The sequence below is a fragment of the Colletes latitarsis genome, chromosome 8 (genome assembly GCF_051014445.1).
Source record: "Colletes latitarsis isolate SP2378_abdomen chromosome 8, iyColLati1, whole genome shotgun sequence".
In the NCBI taxonomy this organism is placed as follows: domain Eukaryota; kingdom Metazoa; phylum Arthropoda; class Insecta; order Hymenoptera; family Colletidae; genus Colletes; species Colletes latitarsis.
The window spans coordinates 29,538,846-29,556,602 of NC_135141.1; the positions used below are offsets into that span (position 1 = coordinate 29,538,846).

The following is a 17,757-nucleotide window of genomic DNA, read 5'->3' on the forward strand; positions in this document are numbered from 1 at the left end:
AATATTCCATTTAAAATGAATGTGACCCTGTAAAACGGAGGAAAAGCAACCAGTAATAATTCTCTTTTGCTTGCATCGATCAGCGCGATTCGCACGCACGATATCCTCCATTTTTCCACGCCATCGAGCAACTTCGAGTACAAGCCGCACTTTCTTCGAGCAATTTGTTCCTTTCTCGACAAAATCGAGGCGAACTTGAAAGTCTGTCGTTCGACTAGCTCGTCGCGTCGCATAAATTAAGCAGAGATTCTCGTTAAGATATTACAAAAAAATCGTTTACTTTTTTTTTATTGGGTTTCCCGAAAGTTACATTTTTAAAAACATCTCTACCCCTTTAAACGAACTTTCATACAACGAATCGCTATTGGTAATGCAAATAGAAGCTTTCAATACGTTTTTCATTTTTCATAAAATGTCAACGTTTTCGTGAAATAAATATGAACGAACGTGTGCTTTTAGACGGTAATGGTGCTTTAGAATAAAACGATGGGACTGTACCGATACGTTCTATGAATAGAAACGAGAAAGAAATATTGTTGTAGCTTATAGCGACTCGTAGATTTGCCCGCGGGCCACGGAATAATAATAAATTACACGAATTATTACGTCGTTTATATTTTATATGGATTTGAGGAATGAAAATGTATCTCGTCGTAAACGCGTTTATAAATAAAATATATCGTTTGTCGGCGAATAGAGGCTTAAGAAATATTTTCAAATATCTTCGATAACCAACATTTAATCGATAGTGTAACATTTATTATGATTGAAATATGTATAAAGATTAGCAATAACCTTTTAAATGCAAATTATACTGATCAATTCGACGCGGAAGAATCAGAAATACGAGCACTGAATTATTCAAACTTTTGCACGTAACTGGATTCAATATTCATAAACGAATTGAATACAATAACCTTCCGTGGATTTGTATTGTAGTCGACTATCGTTTCCGCGAAGAAATTCTTCCAAACTTTTTATCGGTTTTAAAAAGTTTCCGTGTATGGTTCGTTACGACGAACTTTTGTTCGACTTCGATTACAAGTAACAGATAGGATTTCAGTCGAACCACGGTTGAAATTCGACAGCCTCGATTGACAATAAAAAAGCAATTCGTTTCTAGAATTGTTACTACACAAAACATTAACGTTTTGAAAAATGAAGATGGTATCGTCCAAATTGCTAGTACCATTTGATTTCGTTTTTGCTCTGAAAATGTATCGACAAGCGTTCGATCTCTATTCCGGCGACACCCTGTATTCGATAGACAAATGCGTGACGGCGAATAAACGGTATAACGCGGATAAAAAAAGAAACTCGCGTGAAATCATCGTAGGCGAGGCTCAGAAGCGAAATAAACGCGCACGATTGATCTCGAGCTCCCACATACGTTCGATAATTGGCTCGCATAATTGATCCTCAGCGGAGCAGTCTGGTGACTTCAAACTAAAACGTCTATACCATTTTCTTGCATTTCCTTACAATACGTACATAGTTTTGGGGATTAATTTTTAAAACGTTTTAGAAAACCGGTGATATCTTTTAGGGGTGAGACGTTCCCTCCGGGAGCCGCGTGAACGCGGGAAATTTAAATGCAAATCAAAACGCGACGTCGTGGTCCCTGGCGATACGCGCGAACGGGACAGAGAAAACCAGGAACGAGGAAAGAAAAAGGAGACGAGCGTCTTTACATCGACGCTCATTCGTGAAAGGTTGTAGACCTTGCCCCGTGTATTATTAACGCGATGTACATCGATTTTGTCTGCCGTGGCTCCGTAAACTCATTTCCATTCCCGCGAACTGCGGAAACCGCGAGCTCGTCGAAACGAATCTATCCGACGCGTGGATTTTCCTCGACACCTGTGCTCTGACCTACAGTTTCCACCAAAAGTCAGCAAACGCTCGCCTTTCCAGCAACGATTCCCCTATATGCGTGCTCAAAAAGATTCGAACATCGATGATCTCGTAAAAAGGTTGACTTTTTAATTTTGTTCATTTTCGGACCCAGCGCGAGTTTTGAAGGATCAATGTTTACAATCTACAGTCTTCTTCGGTGCAATCAGGATTAATTTCATAAAAACCAAAGGGAAAAGAAATTTAAGAGCCACGAAAAGATTAAGTCAACTCGGAACCACTTGGTCGAGTTCTTTTTTAATAGTCAATTTAGTAAATCTGTTCTTATTTCGCTTCTTGCGTGTTTAAACTTTGTATTATTCCTTTCATTTTACACTATTATTTCAGTCGCCGAACATGGTTTCGGTCGATTATCCAGCGACTATGTTTCCCAAGTTAACTCGGGCGCAGCCGTTAAGTGGTTAATCCTTTCGTTCACACTCCCAACTATATTGCTGCATATTTAGGATTATGAAGTAAAATATCACTGGCAACTATGTTTTCGTGACTGTGAATATATTACTTTCAGTTTTAAATCTAAGTTATGTCATGGAACAAATTTAACTGTAAACCTAACGAGTAAACAAACTAGCAATAAAATCTCAAAGCAGTATATTTGTATTGTATACTAAAACTCAAACAGAAAAATTAAATGAAATAGACGATCTATAAACAGGTTTTACGTAACATAAACTAAAAATCGAAACGACAGTATTAATTGTGAATTAAAGTTCGATAGTTGCACCGATAATAATTTCAATTTACGCCTCACCATTGTGCGCAGTGCAGCAATACACGTTTCTTTTCTATTTAAACATGCTTCCGCAAAGAAATGGATTGACGCGGTTCGATGAATGCCAATTGTGTTTCCGTGTTAACAAAATACAAAACCGTTTCCACGAGAATGCAGATATCTTTTCATACAATTTTTCTCCTAAGCTTATCTTCTTTCTGTACAGTGAATGGAATTTTGTTGAGTCGTAACCAATGGATGGATTTCAACCAGAACCTAACCCAATAGTTTACTCGTGGCATTTCTGTCCTAGGTTAATATAAAATATACAGAATTAAAAATAAGCATCTTATCAATCTTAAAGGCAATACAAGCAACTTTAAACTCTTCCAGAATCATTTTTGCCTATTTTATTCTTAAAACTAATAAAAAAATTTCTTTATTTCCATTTGTTTAATTTTTAAAATTGAAGTGTACTTTATCGAAAACAGGAAGCGTTTAAATAATACGTCATATCTGACAACGTTGTTTTTGGAGCGTCCGGAGTCAATGCAAATATATGTATATATGTATATCGTTGCGCATTGCAGTGTTGATGTATCAACAAAAATCGTCGAAGTTAGTTCCTTCGCGCAAAATGATCAATGATTAAAGAAATTCGACTGTCCAGGAGGCGGTGTTTCTTTGTTTAACGTTCGTTAGTTCCAAACTAATCTTTGTAATGCGGACGTTTGGTGCCAGAATTTGTAATCTCGCCAAGAGCTTCCGCGACAAATCCTTCGCAACGTGAAAAGCTTGAATGTCGAGGAATGGTTTCGAAGCCAGGTCCACGATTTATCATCAATTTGCTTTTCCATAGTAATCGTTGAATATAATATGAACGGTTGACGATCCAAATACAAGCACGGTAGCGAAAACGCATTATTACATATTAAAATAATAATTATTATGACTTGTTTTGCACTCAGCGAACTAAAGTCCCAACGCATGAAACAACTTTAAGATAGTAAGTAGGTTAAACTCACAAGGGAAGTACTCGAACCCGGAAATTCTGATTTAAATGAAACTTCGTGCAAATAGCGTGGAAGAAAGGCGACGACAATCGCGACTATATAAAGTATATCGATACAATCGCGAAGTATCAAACCAGAGTCAAAGAAAGAATGAAATGTCGACAAATTTTAACACTCGAACGTAGAAAATCTGAAAATACCGAGGAATAAACGAAAAACAGAAAATTGGTACTATTTTGCGAAAACGTATTAAAAATATTTCTAAAAAACGCAAACGACCATTCTGTTGCGAAACATTTTTTTAAAAGGATTAAAAATAGTCCTGGACAAAGAAAAATTTCCAGCAAAATGGTTTCACAATATCTGACTGTTTCAAAAATTCCGTTTTTCGGTTCAATCTAGTAAATGCACAACGTCGTTATCAATAAGTTTGTAATCATTTTAAAGAAAGTTAAAGGTTTATAGATCATTTTTTAAAAAGAAACAATTTTGTTCTGCCTATCCATGTAGTAGCTATATTGGAAAATCGACTAATCATCAGAGTGGTTGAGGGCCCCCCGAGTATTTCATTAGTCTTACGGTAGATTTGTCTTTGGGAGTTAGGAAAAATGATGGAGGGTTAATCTAATAGAACATTCGAAGAAAACATAGGTTTACGGAATTAGAGGTATCAGAGGGAAGGGGGTTGAAGTAGCACGTTAATGTATGAGACGGGGAGCTCGTAATTCGGATCAATAATAGATTGCAATGGATAGCTGTAGTTGGGAATGGGTGTCAATTACGTGATAAGAAAGGTTAGTACGGATCAAATGTTATAGCGTGGCGAACGAGTGAAAACTACTTAATGCGGAATACAACTAGCAGGACGATTTATTAAACAGACGCGAGATACGATAAAATGTTTTGATCAAATAGGAGAAACGAAGAAAGTAGTTTTGGATACGCTGGAGCATAGGAGGTAAGGCAGGAGAATAGACAAGGTTCATAAAGTACGTCGTAATAGTCAATTAGGGAGATCACGAGGCACTGAGAGAGAAGGAGTTTCTGGGAGGAGGAAAGAAGATGACATAATGGCTAGAGACGAAATGCGAAGTCGTGAGTAAGCAATATGACAGGGGTCACAGACGACAAAGATGGACGAAATTCTCATCTAGATACAAAATTTCAAATAACAAATAAAGCATAATTATAAATCTCTTTCATTATAGAGGATTTAAGCCTCCCCTTAGCCTATAAAGGTAATATTTAAGAGTAATATTTAACTTTGTGTATAACATTAAGGACCTACTTATACACAAACAGTTTGAGTGTAATTTTACCTCAAGCTCATCCTACTAGACACTGAAGACATTTAGCGAAACTTTTGATATGTGACCCAAAGTCACATTCCATTAGGATTAGAGTTAATGTAACCTGATGGATGGATAATGGTAGAGTTTATGGGGTGAGAGACTGGAGACTATGTGTCTTGAAGATAAGACGAGTTAGCGACACGAAAAGAGGATTTGGTAGGATTTAATCTGAAACCATATGAGATATTACGCTTTATCGATGGAATAATGATGAAGCAACCGGATATACATCGCCATTTTGGAACCCCGGCTTATCTCTGACGGAGAAAAGAATGTGCATCGATGACAATTTCGTGTTTATGCAAGATTTAAAGATTTCATAACTCTTGGAGTGACGATAACCTTGGATCCTTGATCTTCGGGTGACTATACGTGCACCGTTCGAATAATTGCTACACTGGAGCTGCTCGTATCAAATTCCCCCAAATCGGACAGAATATTACCATATTCAAATAAATCTAATCTCCATTCGTAATAAGTGATTTATTTCAAACATAGAGCATGTAATTACACAAAATTTACATGCTATGCTTATACAAAGAAAAAATGATTTTAAATTATAATATGTACAAATTAAGATTTATTTTTATACCTTTCATAAACAATGATGTGCTTCTTACACATATGATTTTTACATGTATTTCATTATAAAACAACAATGTTGTTTACAACTTATATTTGATTATATACATAGTTGTATAGTTGCATCATTGATATGTACATTACTCTTCTGAATGTTTTGAAAAATCATTTCTTGGTAACATAGTCCTATTGCAGATCTATGATTTTACCAAACTTTGTTCTAATTTATTTAGGTTTACATAGATTGCAAATACGTACCACACCTTTAGTAAAATTATATTTCTATTTGGAATTTCAAGTTCCTCATAACCGCGATTTATGCTCAACGGTACAACATTCATCTCTGCCTTCTACTACAAATTTCCATTCATATTGGATTGTAAAACGCTCCCCTCTTTAGAGAACACCGACACAGGGAGATAAAAGATGAGTCACTAGTCCATTGATTTGTTATAGCGATTTAATAAAAAGTAAAGGGAACACGGTAGTTTTTTCGAGGGAAACGAGTCTTCTGGGTGCCCTAACTATCGTTTCTTACACCCTCTGCTTAAAAAAGAAAAAACCAATAGTCGAACTTACCCAGGGGTTCCATAGCGTCGCGCGTGGATGGCTTTAGACCCCGATTTCCGTGTGCATGGTTCCGGCGGAACTCCGAACGAGGAACGAATTTTCTATTTTCCTGTCGTCAGACGGCGGTATCCGTCCTCCTCGCACGAATTCACGGCCCCGAAAGAAAGCACTTGGGGCCTAGCGAGCGTTTTCTTCCTCCGTGCTCGATCGTACCGCGCGCAAAACGAGACGCTTTCGGTTCGAGCGGATTCTCGAAATCGCGCGCGTAGAACGAGCGGCGACGGGCGAGGGTCGTCGCCGTTTGGCTGGGAAGAGCGACCACCCCGCTGTATATCTTCCCTTTGATGCCACGTGCTGAATTCAACGGTCGCCGGGAAAAGAAAGACGCAGAGAGACGAGTGGCGCGACAAAGAGGGAACGACTCGCGTGAACCACGTCGGCGCGAAGCGTCGCGACGCCTACGACGACGCGCGCAACGCGCGTTCGAGAGGGTAGAGGGAAAAACCACCCCTCGATCGTTCGATCGCCAACGACATCGATCGTCGATTAACCCCTTTCGCGACCAAACAAACTACAAAGAAACTACTATCCTCGTATTCTGTCGACCGATCTTGTCGAAAATTGAAAAAATAGCGAAAGAATTCGGTGACTTGTTTTATTTCGAAATTTTTCGACAATTTACGGCAGTACGACGGTGAAGGCATGAATAGGATGGTTTCCTAACAATTCGAAGATCGTGGGTTCGAACCACCACCCTCTCCTTTTCCCTTGATTCTTGTATGCATTCCTCGGAAATTCCAGAAATCGTGCACGAATTTAAAGTACATAGTAATGCTGACGTTAGTAAATCAGAATATAAAGCACAGCATTTATGGGAGGCACGTTTAATATACAGGGTGTTCGGCCACCCCTGGGGAAAATTTTAATGGAAGATTCTAGAGGGTAAAATAAGATAAATAACACCCTGTATAAGATGGTGGTTGTCAACAATTCAATAACTTTATTTAAATTGTATGCTTTGAAAAGTACAATTAATTGATCAAACAAATTGGCGACACTAAATTCGTTTTTACTGATTCGTCAGAAATGGCCTCAATTTTTCATCGAACTATTTTTTGCGATGAAAAATGGATTCTGCATGACAATCGTAAGCAGGTTGCTCAATGGTTTGTTAAAGAGGATGATCTCTTCAGTCATGCTTCGATGTCATTAATTCATTCACGAAAAACATTCTTGACGATGTGGTGGAATATGACTGGAGTTATCCATTATTCATTTTGATCGAGAAACTTACATTTTCATAGCAGCTACATTGTGTCAACGCATTGAATAGATGCATGAAAAATTGAAAACTCAACGTCTACCAGCGAGGGATGATTCTGGTTTAAAGCGTCAAAAATTTCGACATTTTCAAGATGTTTTTCGAAAGATACGATTGTGATTGATTAAAAAATGTTTCTGAGAAATTTACGATTCGAAATAGAGTATAAAGCAAATGTGAAATTCTGAAATGTTGCAGCACGTGCGCGTAAAACAAACCCTTCATTAATATTCATAACACGTGTATTTCAATCATTTGAGAATACAATTAAAGTACATTTTTATTTTTTTTGTATACGATTGTTAACATCCACTTGATATTTAACAAATAAATCGTGATTTATAACAAAAGAAATTCAGGGAAAAATTTCGAAACGTTTCTGTTGTTCTTGCTAATAATTTTTTAATTGTATTATATCAATATTTCATCGTGATCACTATTTGTGCATCCAGTTTTATTCTTCTTAAATTTTGATTTGTATTCTGTTACAGTGGTCAAACTGAGAGCGTATTTATAGGGTAGACTGATTTAAAGTCCAAGGTACGTAATATTTCAAAATTCTTGTCAGGAGGTAAGGTTGTTGGGGACGAAGCCTATAAAAAGTACGGTATCTCGTTTATCGTTGCTTTTACAGCAGAAACGCATATAACTGAAGTTATTGTAAATTAAATTTGGGAACTTTCTTGTTCCGTTGAAATTTTTGATAGAATCTACGGTAATCGAGATAACCAAGACCTAATCTTACTTTCTCCGTACTTCGTTTAGGCTACAACAAAGGTAGCTAAAAAAGGAGGTATTAAAAGAATTTCGTTATTAATAAATTTCTCAGTCTACGAGTTTACCGTACGCGTGATAGAATATGGAAATTAGTAAAGTTCAGCGAGTTCATTCAACAGATTGAATTCCAGCTGCGTCGTTAACGAGACTTGTTACCCTCAACAAGCCAAATAATTCGAGCAATAATTTCGAAACGATAGAACTTTTACATGCTCTGACTTTATTAAACGTAACTCGTTCGAACCGTAAACTTTGTCCGTGTCCCATTAACTAATTGTTTTCACAACGTTATGGTTTCTCGGTCGGTTAAGTTATGGAAATGAACCCGCACGGTGCATCGGATATCAGAAAGCACTGTTCGATTTTCTACGTCTTCCGCGTCCTTCCTTCGTTTTTCAATTCGTGCACAGAAATGAACAAGAAACGATACTGCTTTCCACTCGTAAGAAAAATCCACGCAGACATTCTCCGAATTGCTTTTTGGATTTGATTAGATTCTCTATAGTACCATCCATTAATAATCCCCACTGACAGTACTTCCATATCTTTTCACAACTTCCCGTTCTTTTTTATTTTCATTTTTGCAATACGTCTTGAATCTGTATTCTGCAGGCTCTCATAATATCAAAGTTCTTATCACCCAGCGAGTTCGTAGAGATCGATGCAAATGATAATTCGAAGACGCAGTTTAAAATACGTGTAATCAACAAATAAAGAAATTGTACGAAACGTTTAATCGCGTAACTGTTATTGTGCTGCAGAATAGCCATTGAAACATACGGGATGCAAAAAATGAACAACGTTCTTCGTTTCACGAAAAACAACAATCGTCTAACGTTAGAGCAACGATTATTTTACGAAAAAAATGGATATTTGCTGTTGCCTCGTCTGATACCACGGGACATAATCGACAAGTGTCATCGAAGGTACGTGAACAACAGTGAAATACACGATCGAATAAAAATAATTATTTTTACCATTATGGTGGAATATTTTAACGAAGGGGATACTCAATAAAGACATGCTCCGTGCGATAATAAAATGTTCGAGTTGTAGAGTGATCGGTTGGATGAGCAGTCGGATATCGAAAGATTCTATCGTTGTTCGTGAGTTTTCATAGACAATTACGTCTTCAGGTTCGACGACATCTTGGCTGGCAATGCTCCACGCGATGGAATAGTCGTGATGCACGACGTGAAGGACAGAAAGTCGGTCAACAAATTGCAGGACATAAGTCGTGACGAAATATTTAGCGAGTACGTCATGCACAAAAATATCCTGGACGTGGTGGAAGCCTTCACCGGGCCGAACATCATGGCTGTGCACAGTATGCTGATAGCGAAACCTCCTGACATCGGATTTGGAACTTCTAAGTAATTTTATCGATAAACAAAAATTTAGTATATTTCTTTAGCGTTTAGGGATTCGGTGACTAACGTAGATGTATCGAGAAATAAAAGAGATTGCTTAGATTTATATTTCCGGAGGCAGGTCGATGGAACAATAGACTTTTGTTGATCAGCATCGAACGAATTGCTTTCCAGACATCCGCCTCATCAGGACCTGTATTACTTCCCGTTCCGTCCGGCAGACCTGATAGTAGCAGCATGGACAGCTATGGAGCCGTGTACTCGGGAAAATGGATGTCTTTTCGTGTCGCCTGGCACACATGCACGCGATCGTTTGCACACCCACGACTACCCCCCGGGAACGGAGCCAGGCTCTGTCAACAAATTCTACCACGGGATCCTGGTACGAATTCGAACGTAGTCTATCGCCTCTAATCACGTTACCCAATATTTCTTTTCTATCGATTGTCGAAGGATCTGCCCGAATCGATGGATTGGGTGCACCTAGAAATGGAACCGGGCGACACTGTATTTTTTCACCCTCTATTAATCCATGGATCCGGCGTAAACACGTCGAAAAACACGAGGCGATCTATTTCTTGCCATTACGCGGCGGCGGAGTGCCACTACGTCGACGTAAGTCATGGATCGAAACAGTGTTTCTCAAACTCCAAAAAAATTTATTCAAAAAATAACAATGTAATCTGGTCTAATGGGTCCCGTTAAAAATTCTTATCTATCGAAGGTGAAGTTTGAGAAACGCTGTATTAACAAATTATATTGTCACTTTGTCTTTTAAAGCGAATGTTGCAACGATCAGGTGTCCAAGACGATTCAGAACCGAATCGAAGACGAGATTATGGAGCACGTACGCATACGATATCCTGGCGTCGAGATCAAGTATCAGGACGTGTGGCGCTTCAGATCGATCCTTGCACGCGGAATTCGATCGTCTCTATGAAAAACACTGTACGGTAAATTTCGTTTGTATTTCAAGGTGGTTGTACGTGAGAATAATAGTTTAGCGATATTAGGGCATGGTAGTTGCACGATGACGGTTGCGAGTCGTTGTTTGGATGTATATTTACGCAGAAAGGAGAGAGAAGGGTAAGTAACGGCATGACAGAAAAAGATGTAACGACAACGGGGTTGTCGCCATTATTATTGAACGTATTAACGTCACGGCGATGCCTTTGATGAGAATACGGCGGTTGGAGTGTATAACAATGTTTTGAATGTGGGTCTTTGTAAGTGTTCTCGTGGCGAACACTCGCGCTGGAGGTACGACACGCAGCCAGGCAAACTTGAAAGCGGTCTAGATTTCGGAGACGTTTCTTCACCACATCCTGATCTTTATGCACCTTATTGTTGTCTCTAAGTAAACCTATCAGCACGTCCTTCCTTCCCTTCATTTGCTGTTGACAACAATGTCGTATTAATACCTCGGTCGTTTCGTAAGAAAACATATGAGAAATTAAAAATCACCTTGCCAGGATGTAGGCAGCAGGAAACGCAATACTCGTAGATTGCACAGCACCCTTGGACATTACACGTTTTACAGCTATACCTCTCTTTCTTGTAAATCGACGGCGGCTCTTCATTTTTCGTAGGATCCTTTTGCTCTATATTACAACAGCCATTTGGCAAAATATCTTGTCTAGCGCATACGATACCCCGCTCATCTACTATTAGAGCCTTTCCCTTTCAGAATAAGACGATTATTAATACTTTTATTTGGCAGAAATGCTCGAGTCGAGTCAAGATCTAAATGTACCTGCACAGAATTGCGACAAGGACGAACCACTGTGTCTGTATCGTTTAAATTGGGTATTGCTTCCACGTTTAATGCATTATCGTTTGTCCCTTGATCGAGGGCAGCCTGCCACAAAGGTGGTTTGCCAGATGCTCTTAATTGTTCAGATAATGCGTCATCATCTGATATTAAGTCATCATTATTATCGTTAATCATCATGGCATCCATATCATCAAGATCTGTATCTAAAGCTAACGTTTTTTTCTATGGAGGAAAGAATATTATATTCCAAGTATACCAATATTGCAAGAAGAAATAATATTGCATTCTAAGTCGCCGTCGTATTACCATTAGCGTCAAAAGGCATTATTCCTATCAATAATTTACCTCATTACGAAACAGTGAAAAGGCGCAGTAGGTTAGCGACAAAGCGAAGATCAACCCAAGTACAAGGCGCCGTCTAATGATTCTGAACAGGCCGCCACAACTAGGCATCCTTTCCACTTTTTGCGATCCACTTTCGTGATTTCAATCGACATTAGATTCCTGGTTTTGTATCCGGATGCATGATCGTGACGCGACTGACAGTACAAAATTCTTTGTTAAACAACGTTCTTTGCTAAACTATTTGCTCGGTAAAATTCTTTAGATGCCCGTTCATCGTGCGAAAAGTGTTGCATTGCAAGTCGAGCCGAAAATTATCTCCGATATAGTAAAAAGTGCAGAATTACGGACGAAAAAATAAATGAAAGAGAGGTTATGTTGATCTTTTACAATCATGTTGCAAACATTTATGAACGCGCTTACCGATCGTTGTACGCAAACAACTAAGTTGCGCCGACATGAACTTCTTATCGGTTAATACATTCAACGAAACAGACAGGTCGAGGTTTTCTTGATTTCAAATTTTATCAAAATCTTGTCACTTAACGTGTGAGCAATAGTGCAAGTGCATTGACCTATCCGACGTACACGAAATGCAGTCAAGTTTGCAGGAAAGTATGTTAGATGTCGCCACATGTCGACTTAAGAATTTGTATCGACATATGCTACTCGATTAACATTTTAGAAATATCGCTTTATACAATTATATCGGTTAAATTTATAATTATTGTTTAGATTAATTTTTAGAGTGGTGTAATGCGTGGTTTTGGTTCAGATACATGCAGCAAATCGCTGCTTTACACCTTAAATAAATTTATGTTTATGATGCAGAAGACAATCAAACTCATTAGTTATAAACAAATGTACGATCCCTCAGTGTGACATAAAAAAGACGATACGTCTTGAAAGTAAAGAAACAAACTCTAGAAAGAGCACAGAACGCGAAGCGGATAGAAAGTGATAAGTACATACTTATGCGATGACTTTTGGTGTGGTACAATGGATATTATCTTTAGCAGCTTTTTTTATTGTCGTCGTTATCATTGTTTTATCGGCAATCCATCTCGGCAGGAGGGATCAGCATATCGCAAATACAACGAAGTCAGGTACGTTCAAAACGACTCGCCATTTTCGAAATTAAATATGAATATTATAAAGGGTAGGAATAAGAACAATCAACTTTAGAAAATATTTCTCATTGTAACATTATTTAAGTTCCATTAACTCTCAGAACTCGATGAGAGAATAGATGAAACTTGGAACATTACAAGATGTGAGGTTAGATGGAACTGAGAATATTTTCAAAGTTGCAGGTGCCGTAACACCTTATTAAAACTTTCCAAGTCTCATCTACATACATATTCTCAGATCCTACTTTATATAATAGGTTATATTTTAAAGGCATAACGATCAGACAACTCTCGGGGGTTAAACAGTTCTTTCCTCATTGCGTAGTTTAGGATTACATCGAGGGAAGAATGGAAATAAAGTAGCGAAATACATCAGAGTTACATATATATTTTACATTTTATTAAAATACTTAAAGTTTGGTATTAAATGTACCACATCCCCGAAGAGGTTAAAGGATAGGACTAAACGAACGCGTACAAAACATTTTCATTTTCGATGTGTTTAAATAATTATTTTTATCGTGCAATTTGATACATCAGGTGTCAATCAAGAGTACACGAGCAAGTCTATGACCAAATTTATGACTACACGAGCCACACCTAGGTTAACCTCTCCTAAGTTGACTACAGCTGCGTCAGGTGCTATAGCTGCAGTGCCACAAGAATAACTTTTAATTGAATACTAATAATAATCAACTGTATTAAGTACAAAGCAATATAAAGTGGTTAAACATACATGTGGTACGAGTTTTAGATAAATTTCGAACGACACTGGATTTTAGGTTTTAATGTACTTTATTGTGGTATAATACATTCAGTATCGGAGTTAAACTTAGACTAATTTGGGCACCGAGATGCCCCCTTATACTATACTAAGGTTTTCGGGGAAAGTTTGGTGGGTGAGATCGTGGAAGGATTCAAGGAATTTAGAATTTTTCGGGGGAATGTAATAATACCTCACCCTTTGTCCGAGACATTAGGTAGGACAAAGTGCTAAACTTTGTTGGTGAAAAGAATTTCCTGAAAATGGATATTCCTTTCTGTGCCATGTCTACTATCTGTGAGAGGCGATGTAGAAGCAGGGAGGCATTTACTTCGATATCGTACGTTTATTTACGAAAAATATTCAAATCCACGGCGCGTATTCGTTTAAGATGTTCTTGGTCATCTCGATGCCCATAAAAAATGCTGCATTCGCCGGGAATGCGCGAAGCAGAACAGGTACGATCCCGTGGTAAAGTGCAAGCAGGCCATCATTTTTCACCACTTCGAAAAATGCTGATCTGAATCCATGTGGATACCTTCCTAGAGGAGACGTCTGCAATTTCGACTTCACAGTATCAATGGGTAACGCTACTATCCAGTTCAGTGTTCCTGCACAACCCCCTGCTACCAGTGACTGCCATGGTGTTACCTATAATAGGTGTAAACTTTATATTTACAATATTTTTGCATCATTTGGCAATTACAGAGTGTGCATAATTTTATATATTCGAAGAAAGAAATATATTAGACCAGCGTAAGGGTTGACGATCGATCTTACTTCTTTCTCAGATTGTTTGGTGAGATTTCGCAAGATTAGATCGTACGAGAAAAAGAAGAATCCTGTGGAAGGTAGATCGCGAAGCAAGGTGGCACAGGTGCCGAGGTACAGATTTCGAATACCGCCCTCTTTCCATAGTTTGATAGCGCAATCCATAAGACCGTTGTATTTTTTAGGTCCCTTCGCCTTGAGCAATTCCGGGCGAATTATTTTTTATGACACAGGATTACTTGGGGAAAGGTTACAATGAGTTTTTGAATTTTAAATCGACGATGCTGATTAATATTTCCATGACATCGTACAAGGGGGATGTTCGATTCTAATCAGTTTGCTAGAAAATTGATATTTTCGAGCCGGTTAATTTCATTTCCAATTTTAATATTAGAAAAGTAGGGATTATCTACGTAAGGGGTGAGACAATAGTCAAGGTTTGGGTGTGAGTCAGGGATAAATGATGAGGTCACTAAAGGACAGAATTTAGCACGTTTTGTAGTTATCGTAGAAATCGTAGTGGGGCGTACTTGGTGTACGACAAATGGCGAGTAAATTCGATTTTTAGAATCGAACGTTCCTGGTGTAGCGGGCGTAACTTTTATTTTTAATTTTAGCTCTATGTAAGTGCGATAAACGACATTCTTACCTGTACCTGCAACAAACACTTGATACGTTCCGCAGGAGCTGAAATGAACGAGGTGCACCCACCACTGAACATTCCCGCTAGAAACAATTGCTTGCCGGTTAAAGTTTCTTGATCTGGATCGGAAACAAGTTCCTTACCAAATCCAAAGCTAAGGAAACCAATTGCAAATATTGGCACGACCGTTACAAGAGGTGCTATTATGCCCTGGAAGAACAATAATTGTAAATTAAAACATAAAGCCTTCGATCGCTCGAAGCGTGAAACTTGTGCCTGCAACCCCTTCCCTCTCTTTAATCTATGTCCAACTCTGCAATATTATTTCCTACGCACATCGGCATCTCTGCACGTTGGAAACGGAAACGCGATCGTAAAACATAATACATTGTTGAGTAAGCGTTTCTAGAGATGCGATAACGGACGGAACGCTCGAAACCTAAACATCCAGTGGGTCACTCCGCCTCGCATCTCTATTCGCTTGTTGCTTACGCGACAAAAATGTGACCAATTAGGGACCGTTTAGTTGAGGCTCTGTCGCCCCGTTCAAGGGGGCACGTATCCCCACCAGATACTAAGGATTTCAGGACTCTGCGAAGTAGCCAGTCGACGAGAGGACCCGCAAAGCAACAGGTAGCGTGAAAATGTCCGTAACGAACGTCGAATGTGACACGCGCCGCGACGCGAACATAATAAAGCAGTTGTGCTGTTTCGATGGCAAATTCAATAAACCGAGGCGCAGGATCGCATGGTCGTTGAGACATTCGTTGCCATGGATACAGAGAAAGATCCAGCTGCAAACGTTAGGCATTTGTAGGAGGTGCAGACATTTCTTGTACAAGGTATTTATTTTAATTGAAAAATCTTCGATTGTCGATGACAGGACGGCGTAAAAACGGACGAAGGAAATTTTATGCTATTGCAGAGTTCGGTGACGCACAATGTTTACAGTGATTACGATTTGTTCGAGGACAGATCGTGTAAAGGATAACATTTGTGCGGTGTATTGTTACGTTTCATTTGGTAGCGAGAGTGCATCGTAAGATAGAATCAGGGCAGGTATACGTACGACAGATGTTAGCCACATGTTTTGAAACTTTACCGGTCAAATGATACGGTCATTTGTTGTTTTACTGCTATAGGCAAAGTTTACGATAGTTTATAAGGGACGACTGTCCCAGTTGGTGACACGTTTCTTATACAATACAGTTTGTGTCGGCAAATAGATTCAAAATGGTCGTGGTTTCCGTTGCTTCCAACATTAAATTGATAGAGTAAGTACATATTGTTATTTGTCGGACAACTTGCGGTCTATACATTCTTACATTTGTTAAATTATATATCAGTTAACAGATAATCAACCTTTGCAACTAAACCAATCAAAACAAAACTAACAAACGAATTACAACGAAAATTCAAATTATAGTATCGCCGTTTGAAATGAATCGTATTAACCATTAACTTCGTAAAAGAAAATCAATTTTGAGATTGAGGTCCAACGTATGAAATTAAAATAATCTACTTTTAATGGATTTTTTGGACAATTAAAATCGATACCTTGTACAAACTGAAAGGTCCCTCCTGCAGAACAAGTTTCTTAGTTGTATTCCATGTACCTTTGTACACATGTGGCATTGCTTGCAATCGAACCTTGATTGTATCTAATGGATGACCAGTCACCACGTTAAATAAACCACCAACAGCCCCGGCTGCAATTCAAACATTTACGTCCAGTTAATTATTATAACTTTGTTTACATTACAAATTAATTATGATTTAAGTTTTGTTTTGATCGCGTTAATTGAGGTTATGGTTACCTATCAAGTCCTTCGACGGTCTTTCCTCCGACATCTTAAAATGTGGTTACAGTTGTGGTATTTTGTTACTTCGAAATGATACCATGTATCAAAATTCGACTCGTGCATCTTCGTTTCGTGTCCTCGAATTCATGTTAATTATGTTACACGAGTTTTGTTTGAATGAACGTCATATTCATCGCGATTAATCAACAACTTGAAGTACATTACGATATTTATGTATTTTTCGATCGGAAACTATGATTCCATTGAAAAATAGACAATAATCAGTGAACTTTTAGTGAAACGTTAGACAGCTGATTTATATTTTCATCATAGATTCTTTATCCAACCTTATTTTCTGTAATTTATACAGAGATTAAGTTGTTGAAGAGCCGGAAGTAGTAAACAAAATTGGAATTTTGTTTGACCAAAAGTGTGTTACACGTAGGACAGGTTAAGATTGTATAAACAACGAATATTGTTTATATCGGTCAACGTTAAATTAGATATTGTGGAAAGAGTATTTATCGATAGTAAGCAAACTTGTAATCAAATCACAAAAGCAATTTTTATAATCTTTGTTCTTAAAACTGATTATTACAAGGTTGGGCAGTTTTTATCAGTAACTGATAAAAAGTTCGGAAAATATCACCACTTATAACTTTATGAAATCTGTAAAAGTTAAAGATTACAAAGTATAACTTGATATAGAAACGGTTTGACTACAGTTTAGAGACCAAATATCCCTTTCTTAGGCACTTTTTAGACATTTAAGTTTTTTTAGAATAGGGTGAGGGTGATAAGAGCAAGATAAAATGACCCGGGGACAGTTTAGGGTAGAAATATTTGTTTTAACCGTAATCTTCAATTATAAATATTCCTGAATGAAAAATATTATCTACCATTGCATTCACCACGTCTCCA

General features: G+C 38.1%; 4 protein-coding genes across 8 annotated transcripts in view; 1 reads left to right on the top strand and 3 right to left on the bottom strand.

Moving 5' to 3' along the window:
• LOC143345013 (uncharacterized) overlaps positions 1-6,462 on the bottom strand; it is a 44,529-nt gene extending 38,067 nt beyond the window's left edge. For both annotated transcript variants that reach the window (XM_076771707.1, XM_076771706.1), the window contains exon 1: positions 6,153-6,462. The gene's annotated coding sequence lies outside the window, so the exon portion shown is untranslated. The remainder of the gene's footprint in view (positions 1-6,152) is intronic.
• The window catches only part of LOC143345020 (phytanoyl-CoA dioxygenase, peroxisomal-like), a 55,104-nt gene extending 44,481 nt beyond the window's left edge, over positions 1-10,623 (top strand). For all 4 annotated transcript variants that reach the window (XM_076771717.1, XM_076771716.1, XM_076771715.1 and 1 more), the window contains 6 exons: positions 7,956-8,004; positions 9,003-9,167; positions 9,378-9,614; positions 9,786-9,993; positions 10,065-10,226; positions 10,411-10,623. In XM_076771717.1, the coding sequence (XP_076627832.1) occupies positions 9,025-9,167; positions 9,378-9,614; positions 9,786-9,993; positions 10,065-10,226; positions 10,411-10,551 (891 nt within the window). In that variant the 5' untranslated portion in view covers positions 7,956-8,004; positions 9,003-9,024 and the 3' untranslated portion in view covers positions 10,552-10,623. The remainder of the gene's footprint in view (positions 1-7,955; positions 8,005-9,002; positions 9,168-9,377; positions 9,615-9,785; positions 9,994-10,064; positions 10,227-10,410) is intronic.
• Positions 10,583-12,285, bottom strand: LOC143345019 (SREBP regulating gene protein). Its single transcript, XM_076771714.1, has 5 exons — positions 12,151-12,285; positions 11,731-11,924; positions 11,365-11,607; positions 11,076-11,291; positions 10,583-11,005 (listed from the first exon to the last, which is right to left on the bottom strand). The coding sequence occupies exons 2-5, from the start codon at positions 11,836-11,838 to the stop codon at positions 10,583-10,585; spliced, it is 990 nt and encodes a 329-aa protein (XP_076627829.1). The 5' UTR covers positions 11,839-11,924; positions 12,151-12,285.
• A 1,361-nt stretch (positions 12,286-13,646) lies between these two features.
• On the bottom strand, positions 13,647-16,964 carry LOC143344979 (congested-like trachea protein). Its single transcript, XM_076771632.1, has 6 exons — positions 16,852-16,964; positions 16,592-16,743; positions 16,397-16,404; positions 15,041-15,347; positions 14,401-14,586; positions 13,647-14,256 (listed from the first exon to the last, which is right to left on the bottom strand). Exons 1-6 carry the CDS (start codon positions 16,883-16,885, stop codon positions 13,984-13,986), a joined length of 960 nt encoding a protein of 319 aa, XP_076627747.1. The 5' UTR covers positions 16,886-16,964; the 3' UTR covers positions 13,647-13,983.
• Positions 16,965-17,757: the final 793 nt, after the last annotated feature.

Coding starts and splice junctions, on each gene's coding strand:
- LOC143344979 (XM_076771632.1), bottom strand. CDS start 16,885: ATGTCGGAGGAAAGACCGTCGAAGGACTTGATAG. Junction 14,587..15,040: donor AGTGTTTGTTGCAGGTACAG/GTAAGAATGTCG, acceptor GAATTGCTCAAG/GCGAAGGGACCTAAAAAATA. Junction 14,257..14,400: donor CCAAACAATCTGAGAAAGAA/GTAAGATCGATC, acceptor ACACCATGGCAG/TCACTGGTAGCAGGGGGTTG.
- LOC143345019 (XM_076771714.1), bottom strand. CDS start 11,838: ATGCCTAGTTGTGGCGGCCTGTTCAGAATCATTAGACGGCGCCTTGTA. Junction 11,608..11,730: donor TTTCACTGTTTCGTAATGAG/GTAAATTATTGA, acceptor TTTCCTCCATAG/AAAAAAACGTTAGCTTTAGA. Junction 11,006..11,075: donor GCTGCCTACATCCTGGCAAG/GTGATTTTTAAT, acceptor TGTTGTCAACAG/CAAATGAAGGGAAGGAAGGA.